The sequence below is a fragment of the Lipotes vexillifer genome, unplaced genomic scaffold, assembly GCF_000442215.2.
Source record: "Lipotes vexillifer unplaced genomic scaffold, Lipotes_vexillifer_v1.1 scaffold1798, whole genome shotgun sequence".
Lineage (NCBI taxonomy): Eukaryota > Metazoa > Chordata > Mammalia > Artiodactyla > Lipotidae > Lipotes > Lipotes vexillifer.
Genome location: NW_006789032.1, coordinates 1,635,383 through 1,658,213, shown reverse-complemented (window position 1 = coordinate 1,658,213; position 22,831 = coordinate 1,635,383). Strand labels below are relative to the sequence as shown.

The 22,831-nt window shown below is 51.4% G+C and overlaps 2 protein-coding genes across 2 annotated transcripts in view; both read left to right on the top strand.

Annotated features, from left to right (window-relative positions):
- The window catches only part of SS18L1 (SS18L1 subunit of BAF chromatin remodeling complex), a 29,164-nt gene extending 20,672 nt beyond the window's left edge, over positions 1-8,492 (top strand). The window contains exons 9-11 of the mRNA XM_007462263.1: positions 2,775-2,894; positions 4,386-4,513; positions 6,311-8,492. Coding sequence (XP_007462325.1) covers positions 2,775-2,894; positions 4,386-4,513; positions 6,311-6,337 — 275 coding nt within the window. The 3' untranslated portion in view covers positions 6,338-8,492. The remainder of the gene's footprint in view (positions 1-2,774; positions 2,895-4,385; positions 4,514-6,310) is intronic.
- Positions 8,493-15,953: 7,461 nt separating this feature from the next.
- On the top strand, positions 15,954-21,945 carry MTG2 (mitochondrial ribosome associated GTPase 2). The gene is made up of 6 exons (XM_007462262.1): positions 15,954-16,157; positions 18,286-18,433; positions 19,672-19,787; positions 20,286-20,504; positions 20,682-20,820; positions 21,551-21,945. Exons 1-6 carry the CDS (start codon positions 15,954-15,956, stop codon positions 21,943-21,945), a joined length of 1,221 nt encoding a protein of 406 aa, XP_007462324.1.
- The last annotated feature ends 886 nt before the right edge of the window (positions 21,946-22,831 follow it).

The following is a 22,831-nucleotide window of genomic DNA, read 5'->3' as shown; positions in this document are numbered from 1 at the left end:
GTGATTCAGTTATACACACACACACACGTATATATATATATTCTTTTTTTAGGTTCTTTTCCATTACACGTATAGAAAGATTTTTAAATGATTGTCAATACTCCTTTTTTAAAAAATTTATTTATTTTATGTATTTATTTTTGGCTGTATTGGGTCTTTGCTGTGCGCGGGCTTTCTCTAGTTGCGGCGAGTGGGGGCTACTCTTCGTTGCGGTGCGCGGGCTTCTCACTGTGGTGGCCTCTCCTGTTGCGGAGCACGGGCTCTAGGCACGCAGGCTTCAGTAGTTGCAGCACGTGGGCTCAGCAGTTGTGGCTCGCGGGCTCTAGAGCGCAGGCTCAGTAGTTGTGGTGCACGGGCTTAGTTGCCCCGCGGCATGTGGGATCTTCCCCGACCAGGGCTCGAACCCGTGTCCCCTGCATTGGCAGGTGGATTCTTAACCCCTGCACCACCAGGGAAGTCCCCAATACTCCCTCTTAACTGTTGGTAATTATTTGGTAATACGTTTACTGCTCTCCCACGTTATTTTCTTACCATGAGCTTTCTTCCAAAATGAGGCTTTTAGCACGGGTGCTGGCTGGCTAGTTAGAGTTTTGAAAATGAGAATTAAGCCATTTTCTCTGGGAAAAGAAAAAGTAAGTGAAGCTAAAACATCTCTGGGACTCTGTACCCACATATAGATGCAGGACATAAAGGCAAACACCTGCCTCTTTTCATTCATAATGTCCCAGGAAAACACATTACAGGTCTGAGCTGGAACCCTGGCTTGCATGTTTGCCAATAAAACGAGGGTGTCCCCAAACTTCTGGGGTCCCTTTGAACTGTGGGGGTCATACGGCCTTTCCCTGTGTCTGTGTCCAGATCTCCTTTTTCTTATAAGGACATCAGTCACTGGATTAGGGCCCACCCTAACCTTGTATGACCTCCCTTTAACTAATTACATCTGCAAAGACCCTATTTCCAAATAAGGCCACAGGTTTCTGGGGTCAGGACCTCAACAGCTCTTTTGGGGGACACAGTTTACCTACAACACTGGTATTGGTCTTTGTCTTAATTGCATTAGTCTCTTCACTTTGGTGATATATTTGTATTTCTATAAGATAGTAAGAGAAAGTATTGTATTGGCCAAAAAGTTCATTCGGTTTCCCAGTAAGATGGCTCTAGTAACGCTTAGCTGTCTTTAACTTCATTTGAAACAATTTTGTTAGATTGTATGTGACAGCTGTCATACCTGTGCATTTAAAAAAAAAAAATCAAAACTGGTGAATTTTTGTGTAGCCATTTTAATATTGAAGATGGAAGGGAAAAAAAGCAACATTTTTGGCCTATTATGCTTTATTATTTCAAGAAAGGTAAAAACGCAACCAGAATGCAAAAAAAGATTTGTGCATTGTATGGAGAAGGTGCTGTGACTGATCCAACGTGTCAAAAGTGCTCTGCGAAGTTTCATGTGGAGATTTCTCGCTGGATGATGCCCCATGGTTGGGTAGACCAGTTGAAGTTGATAGCGATCAAATCAAGACGTTAATTGAGGGGCTTCCTTGGTGGCGCAGTGGTTGAGAGTCCGCCTGCCGATGCAGGGGTCGCGGGTTCGTGCCCTGGTCCGGGAGGATCCCACATGCCGCGGAGCGGCTGGGCCCGTGAGCCGTGGCCGCTGAGCCTGCACGTCCGGAGCCTGTGCTCTGCAACGGGAGAGACCACAACAGTGAGAGGCCCGCGTACCTCAAAAACAAAAAACAAAACAAAACAAAAAGACATTAATTGAGAGCAATCAACGTTGTACCACGCGGGAGATAGCCAACATACTCAAAATATCCACATCGAGCTCTGAAAATCATTTGCACCAGCTTGGTTACGTTAATCGCTTTGATGTTTGGGTTCCACACATGAGTTAAGCGAAAAAAACCTTCTTGACTGTATTTCCTCTTGTGATTCTCTACTTAAACATAACCAAAACGTTCCGTTTTTAAAACAAATTGTGACGGGCGGTGAAAAGTGGATACCGTACAGTAATGTGGAACACAAGATGTCGTGGGACAGGCGAAATGAACCACCACCAACCACACCAAAGGCCGGTCTTCATCCAAAGAAGGTGATGTTGTGTATATGGTGGGACTGGAAGGGAGTCCTCTATTCTGAGCTCCTTCCAGAAAACCAAACGATTAATTCCAACAAGTACTGCTCCCAGTTAGACCAACTGGAAGCAGCACTCGACGAGCATCCAGAATTAGTCAACAGAAAACGCATCATCTTCCATCAGGATAACGCAAGACCGCATGTTTCTTTGATGACCAGGCAAAAACTGTTACAGCTTGGCTGGGAAGTTCTGATTCATCCGCCATGTTCACCAGACATTGTACCTTTGGATTTCCTTTTTTTTCAGTCTTTACAGAATTCCCTTAATGGAAAAAATTTCAATTCCCTGGAAGACTGTAAAAGGCACCTGGAACAGTTCTTTGCTCAAAAGGATAAAAAGTTTTGGGAAGATGGAATTATGAAGTTACCTGGAAAATGGCAGAAGGTAGTGGAACAAAACGGTAAATACGTTGTTCTATAAAGTTCTTGGTGAAAATGAAAACTATGTTTTATTTTTACTTAAAAACTGAAGGAGCTTTTTGGCCAACCCAATAAAATAAAATAATTGGAATTGCTGTGGAAAAGAAGAGGTACTGGAGCAGTGGACTCGGTCTAGGGAACCCAAAGCTGCCCATGCCTCGAGGGACAGTGGAGCTGCCATTGCTCTCTGGAAATGAGCTCATGTCTCCTTCCCTCTGCAGGAAACTCACAGTACAGCCAGCAGCAGGCGGGGTACCAGCAGGGCACAGCCCAGCAGCAGACGTACTCCCAGCAGCAGTACCCCAACCAGCAGAGCTACCCCGGGCAGCAGCAAGGTTATGGTAAGCGGTGGGGGGGCATCACAGGGATGCGGTCATTCGGTGGGCGCCCAGCAGGCTCCTTATTTTGGAACAGTTGTAGATTTCTGGAAAAGCTATGAGGAAAGCTGAGAGTCCCCCCGTGGTTAACCTCGTCCATTACCGGGGCCCTGTGGTCACAGCTAAGAAACCAAGGTTGGTGCATGGACGTGGACTGAGCCAGTTTCTTCGGATCTCACTGGCTCTCCTGCATGTCCTTCTCTGTCTGGGACCAGGCCAGGATCCCACATGACGTCAGCCCCACAGCTCCTTGGGCTGCGAAAGTTCCTCAGACTTTCCTCGTCCCCCTTGACCTTGGCACTTCTGAGGAGGGCTGGGCGGGCACTGCCTAGACGCCCCCTCAGGTTGGGTTTGTCTGGCCTGGGTTCTGAGTTTTGGAAAGAAGACCACGGTGAGGTGCCTTTGGGTCCCCTCCTGTGGGCATGACTTGCCTCCGTTGAGTCTGGCCTTGGTCACATGGTCAGGGGCGTCTGCCAGGCCTCCCCAGTGTCAGGCTTCCTTCCCTCTCCTCTGCCAGACTCTGGCGTCACCGTGTCCAGCCCCACTCGAGGGGGCCCTGTGTACATCAGGGGTCCCCAACTCCCGGGCCTCGGACCAGTACCGGTCCGCGCCGGTTAGGAACCGGGCCGCACAGCAGGAGGTGAGCGGTGGGCGAGTGAGTGTGGCTTCATCTGCCGCTCCCCAGCGCTCCCCAGCGCTCGCATCACCGCCTGAGCCATCCCCCCATCCCCCATCCGTGGAAAAACTGTCTTCCATGAAACCAGTCCCTGGTGCCAAAAAAGGTTGGGGACCGCTGGTCTACATAGATTGTACGGAATTCTTCTGTAGGGAAGATGGGTCTCTTCTCCCCCATTCACTTAGTTATTGATCGTTTATTTATATTGGTAGGTGCTCACGGGTATTGATTTTACACATTGAGTTACGATCCAAACTTCTTTATTTTATCGTTCAAACCGTCTCAGCCCTGCCTCTCGGGAACTCAGGTTGGTGCCTGTGGCCCTTGGACATGCCGCATCCTCTTGGTTTAGAGCCCTTTCTCCTTGCTGGGACCACAGTGTTTCCCCTGCCCCAGCCCTAGAAACAGCCAATTTTGGAAAGAACACTCGGCCTTTGTCAGTTTCTCCTAAACCAGCTACTTAGGCTCCGGAGGCACGATTACCGTCTCACGCGTTTTCACCATTTGCTGTGTGTTTGACTCCCGTGTTTACAGTGAGCACCGTGACTGGTGTAAGCTGGTCCCAGAAAGCGGGCCCGGGGCGCTGAGAGTGGCCCCCAGGCTCCGTCCGGGTAGGGGTGGGAGCACAGCTTCGAACCACGTGGGACTCCGCGCAGCCGCCAGCTGTGGCGTTTTCACTGCACAGGCTTAATGTAGAGGGAGAACAGGTGCCAGCGTCAGGGGCTCGGGCAGACGGGGGCATGGGGTGGTCTCACGGCTCCCTCCCACGTGTGTTCTAGGGCCTGCCCAGGGCGCCCCCTCGCAGTACTCCAGCTACCAGCAGGGACAGGGCCAGCAGTACGGAAGCTACCGAGCATCTCAGACGGGCCCATCCGCCCAGCAGCAGCGGCCTTACGGCTACGAGCAGGCAAGCCTTCTGCCCGTTTCCAGACTCGCAGCCCCCGCGTGCGTCAGGCGTGACGAAGGTTTCCCCGGTGGTCAAGAGAAACAATAACACAGGGTGAACTGGCACCCAGGGTCCTTCCAGAACGTTAATTCTCTGAGCCTGTAAGGTTTTTAAAAATTACCTCTTCGGTCAGACACAGCTGGCTCTGTGTCCTTGTCCTTTCACACCTCTGGTGTTTCCCGCGCGCCTAGCAGCGTCGGGTGTCTGGTGCGTGCTTGGGGGCCCTGGCGACTAGGCAGATTCTAGAGCTTGCATCTCGCCTGACACAGCCGGGCGCTGTTGGCGCCGGGATGGAGCAGCGGCAGGTAGTTCTGGGAAGAGGACCCAGAGGGCAAAGGGACAGAACGACGGGTGGCAGGTCTGGCGTACACCAGGTCGGGGAGGCCCTCTCTTGGGCGACAGCGAGGCCATCAGACCTGAGCAGAGCCGCTCAGGCTCCCAGGACGGCAGGGAGGCCTCGGCCACCTGACGAGGATCTGCTCTGCATGGGGTGGGGCCCTGGAGGCCGTCGGGGCCTTTGGTGACAGCACGGTGGCTGCTGGAGAGAGGTGAGAGGCTCCGGGACTCTAGGTGCTCTCAGAGGTGGTGCCAGCGGGATTTGCTGGTGGACTGGACATGGGGCGTGTGGGAGAGGTGTGGCCAGCGGGTCGGGGTGGCCCCAGGGATTTCAGCCTGGGCTGCTTGAGGCAGTTGCCATTTCTCGGGGTGCAGAGGGCTGTGGAGAGAAAATCAAGCTTAACTTCAGATGCCTCTGACTTCCACCTGGAGGTGTGGAGGAAAAGGGCGGTAGATGATGGATGTCGGCCCCTCCTGGTGGGAGAGAAACCCACGAGGGGTGAATGTGAGTGTCCGGGGGCCTCTCAGCGGAGGTGCCACAGGGCCAGGACGTGAGGATGAGGGTGAGCCAGCCTCGGGACGCAGCCGTGCAGAGGTCCTGAGGTGGCCAGGTGTGTCTCGCATGAGTCGGTCAGGAGGAGCCTTGGCGTCTGCAGCTCAGGGCAGGAGCAGGGCAGTGGGGCGGGAGGAGACTTATCCTGGGCATCTTTGGAAACTCCTTTGAAGGGAGCCCCTTGCAAGGGGTGATTGTCCATCGGTGGCCTTTCGTGCTGGGTCATAGGCACTAATGACCGTTTACACGGCTAATGAAATCTCAAGGCACCACATGGATGACGGATGTTTTTCTCAGGTACCTGAATAGGTAAGGCCCTGTATTTTATTTTTTTTAATGCTTCTCACCCTGCTCCCTAAAGAGAGATAATGAACCAGTCATACTTAGAGGATGAGTTTTCAACACGAGTAAACAAGGCCAGGGCAGGGTAGTTAAGGAGAAAACCTTTTTGACCTTGAAGAGAGCAGTGTGGAATGTTCCCGAGTGTGCCGGAAGTGGTGCCAATGTCGTTTGTGGCTGGGGAAGCCCATCACAGACCTGTTCACGGCAGGCTCAGGGTGGGGACGTGACTTGAGGCACCTGGGCCAGGCCCAGCACAGTGAGCTGCTGTGTGACTGGGTGAACCAGCCTCTCCCACCCTCTGACCTAAATCAGTAGCTGCAGCCTGCAGAGTGGCTTCTGGAAGGCCGCTTATCTGCCTGCCTCGTGGAAACAGGCAGAGGCTGTTTGGTCGCTTGCCTTTTATGTTCCCTCCACCTCTCATCCTGGGTGCTGGGGGCGGGGGGGGCGGTAGAGTCTGTCTTACCCTTGGGCATGGACCCTCTTACGCAGGACTGTTGGAGTGTAATCTGTGTCTTGGTCTCTTGCAGGGCCAGTACGGAAATTACCAGCAGTAAAGGACAAACATTTTTATGGAGCCTTGCAGCGGCATGTCTGTCTGGGATGGACAGGCCAGTGACAGTTCTGATGAGCTGTGACCTGCGGGCTGCCCCTTCACCCCACGCAGCGTCTGCATGTGAAGCGTGCACATTTCACGTGGGGTAGGACGCCGAGCGTGCACTGCTGGTGCAAGACAGCGCTTTGATGGTGTGACATATTTGGTGCTGTGTATAGTATTGTATGTCCATACAACAGAGAGGTTGTCCCTTTTTTGTCCGCCCCCCCCCCCCGCAGTGTTTCTAGCTAGCTTTAGGGGTCCTTTTGTCATCAGAGTGTTCTGTGCCCAGTGATGGGACATACCTACAAGAGGCCGTAGTCCACGTACTTGTATAAACAGACCTTAGGTCAGACACTCCTCATGCACTGTCGTACTGTGGGTTGTAAACTTGTCTTTCACTGGCCGCACCGCAGCTTGGACACGTGTGCACAGCCCCTGGATGGCAGCCTCTTCCTGTGCCTCGATGGGGGGGTGGGGGGGTGGGAGGCATCTTCTGTGATTTGCGTCAGTTTCTGTTACACGATGGAAAGGATGACTAAGCCTCATTTGGAGATGCTGTGAACTGTTATTTTCAGAGCTCACTCGTTACCTGTGTCTCTCACCAATTGTGTTTATCCAAAAAGTTACATGTTTTTGTATTAAAAAGTAAAGAGGGATCAATGACTATGTTCTAAATAAATAGGAATCCATGAAGGCAATGAATGATTAGCCTTACCCAGGGAGAGTGGTGTTGCTGAAAGAAAGAGAAGGTAGTCTCTGGAATTACTTTGGCTTTGGCCCTTGCTTATCTGATGGTCATTTCTGGAATTTTAATATTTAATATGCCCAATTCCAAAGTTATAATTTAAAATACTGACACCAAATTTTCCAAACTGTTGGCAAGTCGTTTATTTTATACCACTTCTTCCAGGACCTACTTATTCAGATCTCCAAGCAAGTGTTCCTTTTCTTTTAGGGATGCCTGAAATTCACATCTTATTTTTAAAAAGAACACCACTCATTCTACTGTGTTCTTCCTAATGAGAAGGAAAGCTCTTATGGAGAGAAATCTGAGTAATTTTTACATTCCTAGGACATTAAATGCCATTTAAATTCTGTGCAGACATTAAAGACAGCTCGTGTGGAAAAGTCAGGTCAAAGGAAAAATTCTACATTTCACTAATAAGTCATATGGACATTTTATCAACTCTCACCTGGATAACAATATCCATATTTATTATGCCCCCTTTAAAAACATCTTTGGATAAATGCTGACATATTTCCAGGACAACCAAGAAAATAAAAAATATATCCAGTTCTTCATATATCAGGTCTACTGAAGGTGATGTTTTATTAAGTTTTAAATTGAAAGTAGTTCTTTATCCAGAATTGAATACTTTACAGTGTATAAGACATTTTCGGTGTGTTTTTACTGGAATGAATTCCTACAGTCCACACTGGGAATATGGTGGCAATTACTCGTTGCTGTTTTACAGATAAAGCACTAAGGCTCAGAGGAAAGAAGGGGCGGGTCGAGTAGAAGTCCTGTTCTAGGACCTTCCCCCCTCCTCTGTGGAGACAGAATCACACATGGGATAGAAGTGTTTATTTTGTAGACATTCGGGTTTTTAGAAACCCTTAACACTGGTAAGGGCTTAAAATTACATTTCTGTATTAAATTATTGAAATGAGAGTCCTTAACCGCTAAATGACACAGACATTAGTCATTTCATTTAGGGAGTCATTTTCCCTTGATTTTGTCCTGTTCTTTCCTGACAATTTTCATAGAATTTGCAAACTCAGTCGGGGATTAAATCTTCCCGTTGAAAATGTTAAGCATTTCAGAGAACTGTGAAAATAGTTTATTTTTATTCCTTGCCAATCTGGGAATATGCCTTTTATGTGTGTGTGTGTGTGTGTGTTTGTTTTTTTTAAGTGCTGTATTAATACTTTTTGAAGGAAAAGGACACTTAAAAAAACTTATCCCGAAACTTCAATCTGAAATGTCTTACATTAAGAATTTCTTGAATGTTGTGTATATATTTTTAAAAGCACTTTGTGAAATAGTTTGTACATCTATTTCCTAATTTATACATGATTGTCGGTGTTCATATATTTAATGATTAATAACAAAATGTTTATTTAACGTGCTGTCCGTTTTTATGTAATATTGTGGGGAAAGTGATGCCAGCAGTTCGTTTTCGTTCACTGTTTTGTGTCTCCTCTTCCGCAACACGAATGTCTGCGGACGCTTAGGCCCGAGAGTCGCTCGCGCGGTGCGGTCAGTGCCGCCGAGTTGCCGCGGCCGAGCCCCGGGCGGGGCGGGGCGGGCCTCGAGCGGTGACCGGCGCGGCCCGCGGAGGTGCCGACAGCGCCCAGGCCGCCGGCTGGCCCCGCCGCCTCCGGCCCGAGCATCCCTCGCGCGCCCGCAGCCGCAGCCAGGCCTCGGCGGTCCGTGCGGGACGGCCGCTCACACTCGGACCGAGAGGAGGGCGTTTCCGTGTGACTTCCCAGCCCTGACTGACCAGGTCAGGGCTGACGCCGCCTCGTCCGCGAGCACAGCCTGTTCCCGGACAACCATCCCCACCCGTCCGTTTCTCTCAGCCGGACTTTGGCGTCCAAGTTGTTTATGCCTTTGTTGTGATTAATAAACTGGCTCTTCGAGAAGCGTCCTGGAGACTGAGTTTCCGTCTGGTGATGGGGAACCGGAAGCGCCGGCGGGGAGACGGCTGCCGAGCCCGGGAACCCTGCGTCCCCGGGTCCCCGGGTCCCCGGGTTCAGAGACGACCCCGCTGCACACGCCGGAGACCACGCTCGCCTCTGCGCAGACGCGAGCAGCTCCGTTTTTTTCCCCCCCCTCCCAACCCCTCCCGCGCCGCACATGCGCGCTGGGGAGCCCTGCGCAGGCGGGACCCGCCCCGGAAGTGACCCCTGGAGCCGGCCCTGGAAGTGGCGTGCCGTCTGCAGTGGTGAGTGCGAATAGCGGGCGGGGGCGCCCTAGGGTCCACGGCCCGGGCTTTCGGCCTCCCCTCAGCGCGCCTGGGCGTGCTCGGGTGGCCCGGGGACTCCCTTGGGTCGAGGTCCTGAGTGTGAAACGGTTCCTCCCGGATGTTGCTCTGTACCTGCTGTGGCGCGCGGTTGCACCGAACAGTGAGCGTTCGCGCAGGAGCGGCGTCCTCCTGCGAGTGCGCTGTGGGCGGGCTGGGCCGGCACCGGGTACGCCGTCCGCGCCGCTGTGGACACCGGGGTCTGTCCTGCTCGCGGGCCTGTCGGGAGGAGGGAGGCGTGTCCTTCGGGCCAGCTCCCTGGAGGGGGCTTCCTTCTGTAGAGGGCCCTTCTCACGACACGAGCGGAAAGGAGATCACGCTTTTCAACGCAAGTCGGTTCCCAGGCACATATGCTTTAGCAGAGAAAACGTGTCCACAGTTAAGGAGCACAAAACTGAATCTTTTAAAATGACCCTTGCCTCGGTTCCCTTGGATGGTGGTCGCGTACACATCCCTGATTTGAAGAACCCTGCTGTGAAATACAGGCAGCGAGGACACTGCTGGGCACGCGAGCGCGTCTCTGAGTCTCAGCCTCCACTGCTTTAGGGTGGGCGTAAAGGGGCTTCTTCCCTGGCGGTCCAGCAGTTAAGACTCCGCGCTTCCACTGCAGGGGGCACCGTTCGATCCCCAGTCGGGGAACTGAGACCCCGCATGCCAGGCAGCGTGGTAAACAAAACAAAACGGCATAAAAGATGTAAGGGTCGGAAGTTATGGCACCATCACTTTAGGATACTTTAAGGAGGGTTTGTAAAGGCCCAGTTTAAAGCGGAGTGTGCAGGGAAACAGCAGAGTTAGTGTTTTTATCAGGCGCTAGTAACAGTGGAGTTGCTTCTGCTCCTGGACACCCGCAGGATAAGGGGAGGGCCAGTTACCAGGGCCAGCAGAGAGCAGCGTAGACGGGGCTTCCTTGGCTGGAGGTCGACCTTTAGTCAGGATCCAGCTCTCCTGCGCCTCCCTGCAGTCTCCGCCCCACGGCAAGGTAGCTGAGGGTAGCCATGCAGGCTAGGCTAACTGAAACGGAGCAGGGTGGAAAAGGGGTCTAGAAAAGCAGATGGAAAAAAACCAGCATGCACTGTTACCCCTCATAGGGTGGTTGTAGGGATTTTTGTTTGTTTGTTTGTTTTTGGCCGAGCAGCTTGGGGGATCTTAGTTCCCTGACCAGGGATTGAACCTGGGCCCTCGGCAGCGAGAGCGCAGAGTCCTGACCACTGGACCGCCGGGGAATTCCCATGGAATAAAATTTAAAATTTCCGTAGGAGGATCTTAGAGGCTCCTGGCAGATAATAACGTGTATGGACCAGTAGAACTGATCTTAACACTTTACAGAACAAAGTGGAGCCCTTGCCGTGTATTGAGCGCCTTCCCAGCATTTTTAAAAGCCCCCATCCTGTAATCATGAAGTCTGATTGACTCTGGGCCCTCAGCTTTCACCACCGTCCCACCTTTTGTACTCTGCTCTGCTGGGCCCAGGAAGAGGGATTCTCCTAGGAGGAATCTGAGTTCCCACTGCATAATAAAGACCAGCGCTGTCCAGTAGAACTTTCTGTAATGGTGGAAATGTGCTAATGGGTGCTGGCCATTGTGGTACCCACTGGCCACATGTGGCTGTGAGCACTTGAAATGTGGCTTGTGTGACTGAGGGACTGAATTTTTACGTTTAAAATTTTTTTAGTTAATTTAAACTTAATAGCCACATGGGGCTATTGGCCAGAGCAGGTAAAGCATCAGAAGGAAAACAAAGACCAAATAGTCATGTGAAACCAAAGTGAACTTGTACACGTGGCAAGGGAGAGCCACGGCATGCGCCCAGCAGAGTTTTCCACACACACTGAAAAGGTAAAAAGGAGTACTCCACATTAGGCAAGATTCATAGTTCAGGTCTCTGGTTGGCTTTGTAATCGACACCTCTGATTGATCGCTTTCAGGTTTCGTGTTACCGAACCAAGCCCAGATGCTTGGTTTTCAACCCGGCCGTGGCGTAGCTCTCCACCAGGCTTAGCTGTGGGTGTGCTTCTTTGATGATCAGGTGGTTGTTTTTGCCCCTTGACACCCTGCTTTCACACTCCACTCCTCCCATCTGAGAGATCTATGACCTTGGGTAAGTCACTTCACCTCTCTTTGCCTCTGTGTCCTCATCTGTACTTTCTTTACAGGGCTGTTATGAGAGCTAAATGCATTAATCCCTGGAAAACACTTAGAGCAGTGTCTTGCCGGTAGTGACGTAGAGGTCTTAAATGTTTACTGTTAAGCTTATTGTTAAGCTAGACGCCTTTGTAATTGGTGTCACCGTAAATGGGATTTGTTGTCTTAATTTCATTTCATAGTTTGCTGCCAGTGTACAAGAACACAGTTGACTTTTGCAAATTAACCTTGTGACCAATAGCCTTGCTTCTTCCGGCGCACGGCAACGAGGAGCGGGCCCCCGCCCGCCCGCCGCAGCTAGAGAAAGCCTGTGCGCAGCAACGGAGACCCAACGCGGCCAAAAGTAAATTAATTAAATAAATAAATTTATAAAAAACAAAACAAAAACAAAAACCTTGCTTCTTTGTATATTAATTCTAATCTTTGTTTTATAGATTTCACTGGAATTTGCTGTGGAGACAGTCATATTTTCTGCAGTTTTACCTCTCCTTTTTTATTTTTATTTTTTATTTTTTTGCGGTACGCGGGCCTCTCACTGTTGTGGCCTCCCCGGTTGTGGAGCACAGGCTCCGGACGCGCAGGCTCAGCGGCCATGGCTCACGGGCCCAGCCGCTCTGTGGCATGTGGGATCCTCCCGGACCGGGGCACGAACCTGCGTCCCCCGCATCAGCAGGCGGACTCTCAACCACTGCGTCACCAGGGGAGCCCTGTCACGCACATTTTTAATTGTTAGGCCTTCCTGATGACTAATTCCATTTGTCATTATCAGATGCCTTTGTTCATCTTAGGTAATGCTCTTTTTCTGGAAGTCTCTTTTGTCTGAGTTACGTGTATGGGTAGGTTTAGGTACTATTTTATTATTTGTTTCCTCTTTGTCCCCTTTCTTTTGCGTTATCGGAAAGGCTTTTAGCATATATTCCATTTCATCTACTTGTTGGCCTTTGGATATATCTCTGAAATACATTTTAGTGGTTGCTCTGGAGATTACAAAGCACATACCTGACCTTTCATGATCCGCTTAGACTTAAGACTTGTGCCACTTCACAGAAATGTGGAAACCTTGCAATCACCTCTGCGTGCATGGGAAGCCCACTGGACAGTGTTATAATTTTCCTTCTATAGTCATACATATTTTAAAACTCTTACAAGGAAAAAAATAGTCTTTTTTCTTTTTTAAAGGATAGGTACTTTTATTCATTTATTTATTTATTGGCTGCGTTGGGTCTTCGTTGCTGCACGCGGGCTTTTCTCTAGTTGCGGCGAGCAGGGGCTACTCTTCGTTGTGGTGCGTGGGCTTCTCATTGCCGTGGCTTCTCTGGTGTGGAGCACAGGCTCTAGGCGCGCGGGCTTCAGTAGTTGTGGTGCGTGGGCTCAGTAGTTGTGGCACACGGGCTTAGTTGCTCTGCAGCATGTGGGATTGTCCTAGACCAGGGATTGAACCCGTGTCCCCTGCACTGGCAGGTGGATTCTTAACCACTGAGCCACCAGGGAAGTCCCCCCAAAATAGTCTTTTATACTTACCATCTCTGTTGCTGTCTCCTCATTCCTAAAGGTTGGGGTTTCCCTGTGGTGTCATTTTCTTTCTGGGGTACTGCTTGTGGAGACAGTGTCTCCCACCACCCAGCATGTCTTACTTCACTTCCCTCCCTGAAGGATAGTTTCACGGGCTGTGTAATAATGCTGGGTGGGACTTTTTTTCTTTTAGCACTTTAAAAATATCTTTTAAGAGGGCTTAATGCAGTGTGGGATCTTGGAACAGAAAAAGGATATTCATGGGGAAACGTGAAATCCAAATGCCATCCTGAGTTTAATTAATAACATAGCAGGGTTGGTTTCTTAGTTTTGACAAGTGTACCCTGGTCATGTGAGATGCTAATATTAGGGGAAACTGGATAAGATGTATATGGGAATATTACCTTTTCTGTAAATCTAAAATCATTCTGAAATAAAGGTGTATTTAGGACAATACATTAACAGGAAGATAACAGGAGGAGGGTGTCCCCATGGAGGGGCGGCCCAGTGGAAGGGGAGAGCACCTACGTCAGGAGGTGAGGGTTTGGTTACTGTCGAGGTTGGGTGAGTAAACATACTGAGGGTAATGGAGCCGGGACTCTGACAGTCAGAGGATGGACTTGCAAAGACAGAAGGAGAATATTAGAACCTTGTGGTGTTGAATTGGAATTGGGATTATAGGTGTGAACCCATGGTTTTCAAAAGATGCTGCTCCAAAACTGTGGGTGGATCGGTGTAGCAGTGACTACAGATGTGAGTGTTGTGCGTGGATGCATTTACCTTCGTCTGCTCTGTCCATGGAGAGGACCCACGAGCAGCACCACCCCAGGACCCCTGAGCACCCCCAGCACACAGGTGGCCTTCTAAATACCATTCTGCACTAAAAGAACCAGGGCTCCTTGGAGTAAAGGCTGATTTCAGGGTCAACCAGGGAAAGTACCCGGTGAGCCTGGAACATTTTGTGCCAGGAAGCAGGGAGCGCTCACAGGTTGAGGGGCACGTGTCAGAAAGACACCAAAGCCAAGGGATGGGCTGCCGCTGCCCAAACCAGAGACAATCTGAGCATTGAAGTAAATGATAGTGTAGCTAACTGAATAAAATAGGAAACTGAGCCCGTAAAAATGAGTAAATGGACAGCTTATGAGGAACGGGATTTGCACAGTCTCAGACCACCTCCCCCGAGGTCCTCGTAACTACACAGGGAGGGAGGGGCGCCCGGACGCCCGGAAGCGGGCAGGGCCCCCCTGTGCTGGAGCTCCGTGTGCAGGGTGAGCAAGGCCCCTGACTCGTGTGAAATTCCTGCCAAAGGTGCATTGCCCGTGTCTCGTCACAAAGGGACGTCCATCAGAGGGAAAACGAGGACATGGTGCAGAACAGCTGGCCTGTGACCTTCCAGGTGTCAGGGGCACGAGAGTCAGGGAGGGGCTGCAGAGACGTGACAGCAAAACGCAGCTCGTGGTTCCTTGCTGGACCCTTTGCTGTGGGAGACGCTATAGGGACCATTAGCCAAAGCTGGGGATCTGGGCGTGGCTGGTGGCCCGGTTTCAAAGGCCATCCCCCCGGTTCCGTAGGGGGTGCCTCTGTCCACAGGGAGCCACACTGCCGTGTCCCGGGGGTTGGGTGTCAGGTCGGCCACTCACCCTCAAGTGATTCTCGGACTCTCCTTTGAACTTTTCTATACCTGATTGTTTCCGAACAAAAAGCAAAGCTTTTCAGTGCCATGCGGAGGGAATAGCTCCCACCAAGGAAGTATTTCCTTTTCAGAAGGGCCAGGAGGTGTGGAGCAGGAGGTACAGGAGGGGCTTCGATGGAAAAGGCGAGCCCTGCGTCCTCGCCTGCTGCGTTGCGCACGTGGTGGCTTTATGATTATTTTTAAAATAATGTGTGTACGTTTATATCCCTTTTGTATGTGTAGTTCGTACTTAACAATGGGAGGAAAGCCTCAGTGGTTTCCTTTTATGTGGCACACGTGTGCCTGTGAAGCGGGGACATTGGAAGTGGGTGATGTTCAGAACAGTGGAGGGGGAGGGGCTGTCGTCTCCTGGAGGGCTGGGCCTGAGACTCCTCGCGTTGACCCTCAGCACCTGCAAGATATATAATTGTCACGAGCTGTTTAATGAACGAGCAGTGGTGTAAACAGCTCTTACTTAATGAAAAGTAGCTCACGCTTACTGAGTTTTCACATGGGCCACGTACTGCTGTCCTGCATCCTGTCCCTCCCAGCCTGGTCCGTCGTCAGATGAGTGAACAGTCCTAGGTCACCCTGGGGGAAAGGGGCAGAGGTCCTTGTGCAGAGTCTGGCAGCTTACCCACAGCACCCATAGGAAATATCCCACTGTGTTCCAGTTGGACCATTTTAAACTGTGCAGGATAACACCATAGCATCTGAGTAAATGGGTGTTTTTGTTTTTAAGAAATTTGGATTTGAGGCTGAGATTTCCTTTTTAATATTTTCATTTAGCAGGTATTTGATATTCTATAGGGAGTATATTCCAGAGTTGCAAGAGATTTAATGATTTAAATCCTTTGTACACAGATTTTTCCCCCAAGTAGCATATAGGCTAAGGGGACTTGTTTTCGCTGCGCTGTGCAGCTTGCGGGATCTCAGTTCCCTGACCAGGGATCGAACCTGGACCTCCGGCAGTGAAAGCCCAGAGTCCCAACTGCTAGGCCGCCAGGGAACTCCCTCCAAGTAGCATATAGGCTAATAGGGCATGACTCGGGTGGAAAGTGGTGAGTGAGGTAAGAAAGTCATTCATTGGTTCATTTATTTGTTTCAGAAACACGCACCAGCATTCTCCTGTGCCAGATGCTCACACTTCTTTAGTTTCGGTTTCATGTTCAGGTTTAAACCAGATGTCTTATTTTGCCAGTTTGCCTTTTGTTAAAGGAGCCATGATACGTTCGAGGCTTTTCTCAGCGAGATCCTGGCCGGTGTTGGAGGGCGTGGGTTGCTGGACACCATTGGCACGAGTGTTTCCCAGGCCCAGGCGGCTCCTTCCCCAGCACGCTTCTCCCAGGCTGCTCTCGGTCAGCTGTGCGGACTGCACCAAGCACCAGGAACCCCCCAGCAAGAAGCTGCTCTCAGAGAAAAAACTGGTGAGGCTTCTAACCTTGAAGGAATTTGACTGCCATTTCCCCTCTGAAGGCACAGGGCGTTTTGTTTTGAGCTCTTGTTGTCTTGTCTTCGTTTATCCTTGGAAATGAGGACGTGAGATGAAGGCCTGCGGGTACCAAATACTGGGCTGGCCTAAAACTGCGGTGGACCCAGGGCAGTGCCCAGCGTGCCAGAAGTGATGACCGTGTTCGCTTCCTTCGCCAGGAGGGTGCCTGGGGCTTATGTATCATTAGCCTGTGTGTCTGAGATATGTACTGTATATATTCTTAGGTACGTGTGAATAGTTCTTAACTTATGGCGTGGGGGGGTGGGGACCAGGGACATACACCTTTAGTTTTATAGTTCTCCAAGGCTTTCATGATTTTTTATTCTGTTTACCAAAACCTGTTTAAAACGTGAATGATCTTTAATTAAATTCAAGAACACACATGTTTATAATCCACTTTGTTGCCTCCCAGGCGCGGGTCCAGTTAAGGCTCATTAGGGCAAACAGTGCTTCGTGTGGAAACATTAGTTCGTCCATGTCAGCGTGTGCGTGTGCGTGTGCGCAGCGTGTGCGTGTGCGCAGCGTGTGTGTGTGCGCAGCGTGTGCGTGTGCGTGTGCACTCAGATATATCGAGTCTTCACGTGGTTTTGTCTCCTCCCCAGAATGTAAACATTGACTCTTAAGTTTTATCTTCTGTACGATGCTCCTTAGTTGTGCTTTTTTCCCATTGGGGTTGATTTCCATTATGTTCAAAATTGTACATTGCGTTTTTGAAACAGTAATTCATGGTTTTTCCATGTGGTGGTGCCAGAGCATCATAAAGTATTTCTGTATTTTCCTTTAAAAAAAGATCTGCTTATGGAGTAGTGGATGGAAATGCAGATGCCCTGGTCCCCATGGAGGGGCCGTGTGGGCGGCCACGTCAGCCTGCGCCCATGTGTGGGGAGCAGGTGGGCTCCTCGGGACAGGACGGCTGGGCTGGGAGTGGCGTCCTCAACACTGCACCCTGGCACCTCGGGCAGCTGGACATCTTGTCCTGTGAGCAAACGTTTATTAAATATTAACCTGGTTAGGGGACTTCCCTGGTGGTCCAGGGGTTAAAGCTGTGCGCTCCCAATGCAGGGGCTCAGGTTTGATCCCTGGTCAGGGAACTAGATCCCGCACACCGCAACGAAGATCCCGTACGCCGCAACGAAGATCCCGTGTGCCACAACAGATGCGGCGTGCACCCTGGCACCTCGGGCAGCTGGACATCTTGTCCTGTGAGCAAACGTTTATTAAATATTAACCTGGTTAGGGGACTTCCCTGGTGGTCCAGGGGTTAAAGCTGTGCGCTCCCAATGCAGGGGCTCAGGTTTGATCCCTGGTCAGGGAACTAGATCCCGCACACCGCAACGAAGATCCCGTACGCCGCAACGAAGATCCCGTGTGCCACAACTAAGATGCGGCGCAGCTGAATAAATAAATGTTAAAAAATATATATATATATATATATATATATATATATATATATATATGTTAACCTGGTTAGTTAGTTCTGATTCTTTAGGTAGGTTGTGTCTCCCTTAGGGACCTAGAGAAAAACTTGCTCTCAGATAAGGGCTCTGTCTGCATCACCACATTTAAAAAAGGAGCCCTGTTCAGTCAGCCACAGAAGACTTCTGTTCTTCGTTGGAAGCCTGATAATGGCCCAGGGGCTGTCACTCTCATCCTGAGGAGCAGAACTCTCCATTAGTAAAGACCTGTTATTTCTTTTTTTTTTTTTTTTAAAGACCTGTTATTTCAATAACGTGTTTCTATTTGAAAAAGCTGGGAAGACGCTTTATTTAAGGAGTATCTCCTAAACTACGTTTTATTTAGGTTTTTAGCATGGAGTTCATGACGGGTGTGTATTCCATGCTGAGCACTTTTTACATCTGCGTTGTTGATTTACATTTGCCTACAAATAGCAGTGACTTGTGGGCACTCTTATATTTGCATCTTAGGCGTGATTAGCAATATTAATATCATTAGCTTCTAATTTTAAAGCCTGTCATGGGTAGAAAAGGTACGTTACAAATGACTGCTTGCTCCTTGGGAGGATGCAGAGTTAATAACGACAGGCCACTGTGTGCTCTCTGCAGAAAAGGCATTTTGTGGACCATCGCCGAGTGCTTGTCCGAGGGGGACGCGGAGGTGACGGGGTGAGCTGCTTTCACAGTGAGCCCCGGAAGGAGTTTGGAGGCCCCGATGGTGGCGACGGAGGCAACGGCGGCCACGTCATCCTGAGAGGCAGGTGTCCCGAGGGGCGGCCCGGGGAAACGCGCTGTGTCTGCGCGCCTCCGGGGTGGGGAGTTTTCACCTTCTTATCCTAACAGGAAGCTGGATTCAAAAACTGACCTGTGGACATCATTTTATTAAATTATGTGGATGTTCACATTTAGATAATCCACCCAGAACCAACTGGTTTTGGTTTTTTACATTTCAGGAACACAAAGACAGTTTACTGTCAGGGAATCTAACATTCTGGTACAGTCTGTCAAAGGGTTAATCTGTTACTATCTCAGTCAAGTGCTGAAAGGGTACTGATTGCTCTGACACACATGGAGCACAAATATTAGCAAACTAGTCCCCTCAGTGACCATTCACAGCATAGTAAGTACAGCCGTTTTCAAGATGATGATGACATTATGGGTAATTTTTGAATTGTTTGAAAATTGTAGTATTTTTTGAAAGAAAATAAGAAATTAAATTTTTCAGAAAATCACATTGCGGGCTTCCCTGGTGGTGCAGTGGTTGAGAGTCTGCCTGCCGATGCAGGGGACACGGGTTTGTGCCCCGGTCCGGGAAGATCCCACATGCCGCGGAACGGCTAGCCCCGTGAGCCATGGCCGCTGAGCCTGCGCGTCCGGAGCCTGTGCTCCGCAACGGGAGAGGCCACAACAGTGAGAGGCCCGTGTACCACCTAAAAAAAAAAAAAAAAAAAAAAATCACATTGCTAGTTTAGCGACTTTTGCCACAACTTTATTCCATGGTCCCAGGTGCATTCTTTAGATTTTTTTTTTCATTTTTATTTTATTATTTATTTATTTATTTTTGGCTGTGTTGGGTCCTTGTGGTTGCATGTGGGTTTTCTCTAGTTGTGGCGAGCGGGGTCTACTCTTTGTTGTGGTGCGCAGGCTTCTCATTGCAGTGGCTTCTCTTGTTGCGGAGCATGGGCTCTAGGCGCCTGGGCTTCAGTAGTTGTGGCACATGGGTTCAGTAGTTGTGGCTTAGGGGCTCTAGAGTGCAGGCTCAGTAGTTGTGGCACACGGGCTTAGTTGCTCCATGGCATGTGGGATCTTCCCAGACCAGGGCTCGAAACTGTGTCCCCTGCATTGGCAGGTGGATTCTTAACCACTGTGCCACCAGGGAAGTCCCGTCCCAGGTGCATTCTTAACGTTCTGAATCTGAACAAAAGAAACTTAACAACATGAGATGGGTCTGCCTTTGACACAGAGGGAGATGACGCTTCTCGCTCTGACTTCCAGTTGACCGGCAAGTCAAGTCCCTGTCCTCAGTCCTGTCTCAGTACCAGGGCTTTGACGGAGGAGCCGGCGGCAGGAAGAACTGCTTTGGGCAAAGCGGCGCCGTCCTCTACATCCAGGTAGGCCATCTGGACCATCAGGCTCCCCGGTCCTGCCAAGTGGTCCAGAGGGGCCCCATCCTCCACGAAGCAACCCTGGACGGGGACTCTGCTGATTTCATACCGTGTGAACGTGTCACTTGTTCAGAAAGTCGTGAGATGATTATAGTTACAGCGAGGGGCCCGCAGGTCTCCCCCACTGTCTCCAGCCCCGTGGGGACTGCAGGTCTCCCCCGCTGTCTCCAGCCCCGTGATCTGCCCCCACCTACCCTCTCGGGCACCTCCTTGTGAGTGGAGAGTTTGTGCTCTCAGCATCACTCTTGTTTTCCAGATGCTTTTGTTCACCCTGATGCTTTAGACACGCTGTTGGGAAAAGCCATTTATGCAGTTTGCCTGCAGCGCAGTCAGCCTCTCAAGCCCTTTAAGGGCTGGGCCCTTTCCCAGGTCCTTTGTCCCTTTGTGGAGCTTAGTTGTGCCCCCCTTCTCATGCTGCCCCTATAAGCGCTTGTTATTTTTCAGGTCCCCGTGGGCACTTTGGTGAAGGAGGGAAACAAAGTCCTGGCTGACCTCTCGCACCCGGGTGACGAGTTCATCGCAGCGCTGGGCGGGGCAGGCGGGAAGGGCAACCGCTTTTTCCTGGCCAACAGCAACCGAGCGCCCACGACTTGTACCCCCGGACAGCTGGGTCAGGAGCGGGTCCTCTTCCTGGAGCTCAAAACGGTGGCACACGCTGGGCTGGTGGGTGTCACCTGAAGCCCTGGCGGGAGGATGGTGGGGGACATGCCAGGAGGGTGGTGGCCGGGCAGCTGACTTGCGCCCATCAGAGCCTGTTGGCTTCGTCAGGAGCCCTGCTGTCCCTCGTCCCCGGTTCCCGACCCAAGACCCCCGACCTTGGCCGTCCCCACTCTCTTCCAGGTCGGATTCCCCAACGCAGGGAAATCCTCGCTTCTCCGGGCCATTTCCAACGCAAGGCCCGCTGTGGCCTCCTACCCATTCACCACCCTGAACCCGCATGTGGGGGTTGTTCACTGCGAGGACCACCAACAAATAGCAGGTAGGACGCCAGGGCCTCTCAGAGAGTCAGGGTGACGATGGGGTTCAGAGCAGTGCTTATGTAACTCTTGCGTGTAGCGTTGTTTTCTTCATTTAAAAACTGTAGTTCTTCATCAGAATCAGGTTTTAGGTTTGCTTCCCACCCTCTCCCCCAGGCATCTGTTAGTGGCAGTGCAGGAATTGGAGTTTAAATTTCAAACCTGAGGAAATTATTCCTTTTCACCGCCTCTATTCTTCTCTTTCATCTATGGGGAACTCGGCAACGTCAGTCATGTGGACAACATGTGATTTAAAAAGCTTTCCCTGTACCATTTTGAGAGAAGAAAACTTTTCCCAGAAGATAATGTACCCATTAAAAATAGTAAGCCTGCTGGCGATGTGATTTGTATAGCACTTTATATTTGCAAAAGACTCTATCGTTTCTATCGGTAATCAAATTATTAATAGAGTACAGGAAGCCGTTTTCCCCTTTTTTGAATCATTTTTGAAGCCAGAGAGACTGGAATGTGTTAAGTAGTTCTTATTCGACTGATCTGTCATCACGCCTGTCAGCCAGGTGTTTCAAAGCATTAGCAAAACCGAAAGCTGAAATGCCTCAGATGGCAGTTGGCCTGATGCATCACGGAGGCAGTAAACTGAACGACTTCCCTTGCAAGGTGTTCCCTGGAAGGACAGGCTCAGAGCTCAGGCCTCAGGTTCCCTCCTGGACCGTCTGCGCTCCTCCTCCGCAGTGGCCGACATCCCGGGCATCGTCCGCGGAGCCCACCGGAACCGGGGCCTGGGCTTGGCCTTCCTGAGGCACATCGAGCGCTGCCCCTTCCTCCTGTTCGTGCTGGACCTCTCGGTGCCAGAGCCGTGGACGCAGCTGGAGGACCTGAAGTACGAGCTAGAACAGTACAGGGAAGGCCTGTCCGAGAGACCCCATGCCGTCGTGGCAAACAAGGTCGACCTCCCTCAGGCCAGAGCCCAGCTGCCCCAGCTGCAGGCCCGCCTAGGCCGAGAGGCCATCGCCCTGTCGGCGGCCACCGGTGAGAACCTGGAGGGGCTGCTGCTGCATCTGAAGGAGCTGCACGATGACTACGTGGCCGTGGAGCTGGAGCGGGGCCGCCAGCCTCTGCGGTGGTAGTGGAGGTGGTAGGCCGGGAGGCGGCGTGGGCAGTGCCCGGGCAGGCTGACTGTGACCGGAGGTGAGGAAGGAGCCCCGAAGAATCGGAGGCCTCGGTGCAGCGGCCTTCCCGCCAGCTCAGGGCTCCCCACCAATGCGCACCCCTGCCCTGGGCCTGGGCCCTTGGGGCTGCGGATGCTCACGCACCCGCTGGTCTGTTCCCGGTGCTTCCCTCGCCCGCCTGCATGCGACTGACGTGCTACGATGGGCTCATCTGTGTTAATTGGCCCCAGATTAGCAGGGACCACACTCTGCCTGACGTCGCCAAATGCTGCCAAGTGCACACGGTGGATGGGAGCCGGTGATGCCTGCTGACCGTTGGGTGGCGGCAGCTGTCGCAGAGGTGGGCCCTTGATTCCACGGCTGTCAACACGCCCCGCGAGCGCAGTTTTGCGGGGATGCTCTGTCTGCTGCGTGAGGGCCAGGGGAGGGAAAGCATTTGCAGGCGCCCAGTGGTGAAGGAGCAGGTGCGGTCCTCTTCTCAGATGCCGCCGTCTGAGGGAAGCAATGAGGGTGACACCCGCCCTATTGTCCCAGACGGTGCTGTACTCTTTGGGAGCCGAGCTTCACGACTGAATGCTCCCATATCCGACCCAGGGACGCGTGGCTTCTGACCCACTTAGTACACGCGAACGGTTTATTAACTGTGGACTGCGGGTGGGGCGTGGCAGCGCCGTCCCCCAGGGTAGCCAGTGGCTCAGGTTTGTGCTTCTAGGTGTCGATGGGAGCCGCGCCCGCGCCCCCAGCATCCCCTGACTGCAGGTGCCCCGTGAGGACACTGCAGCTGCTCCTAGCCTGCTCATCCGGCAAAATGGTCTGGAACTTTTGTTCCCCCCAAATAAAGTCT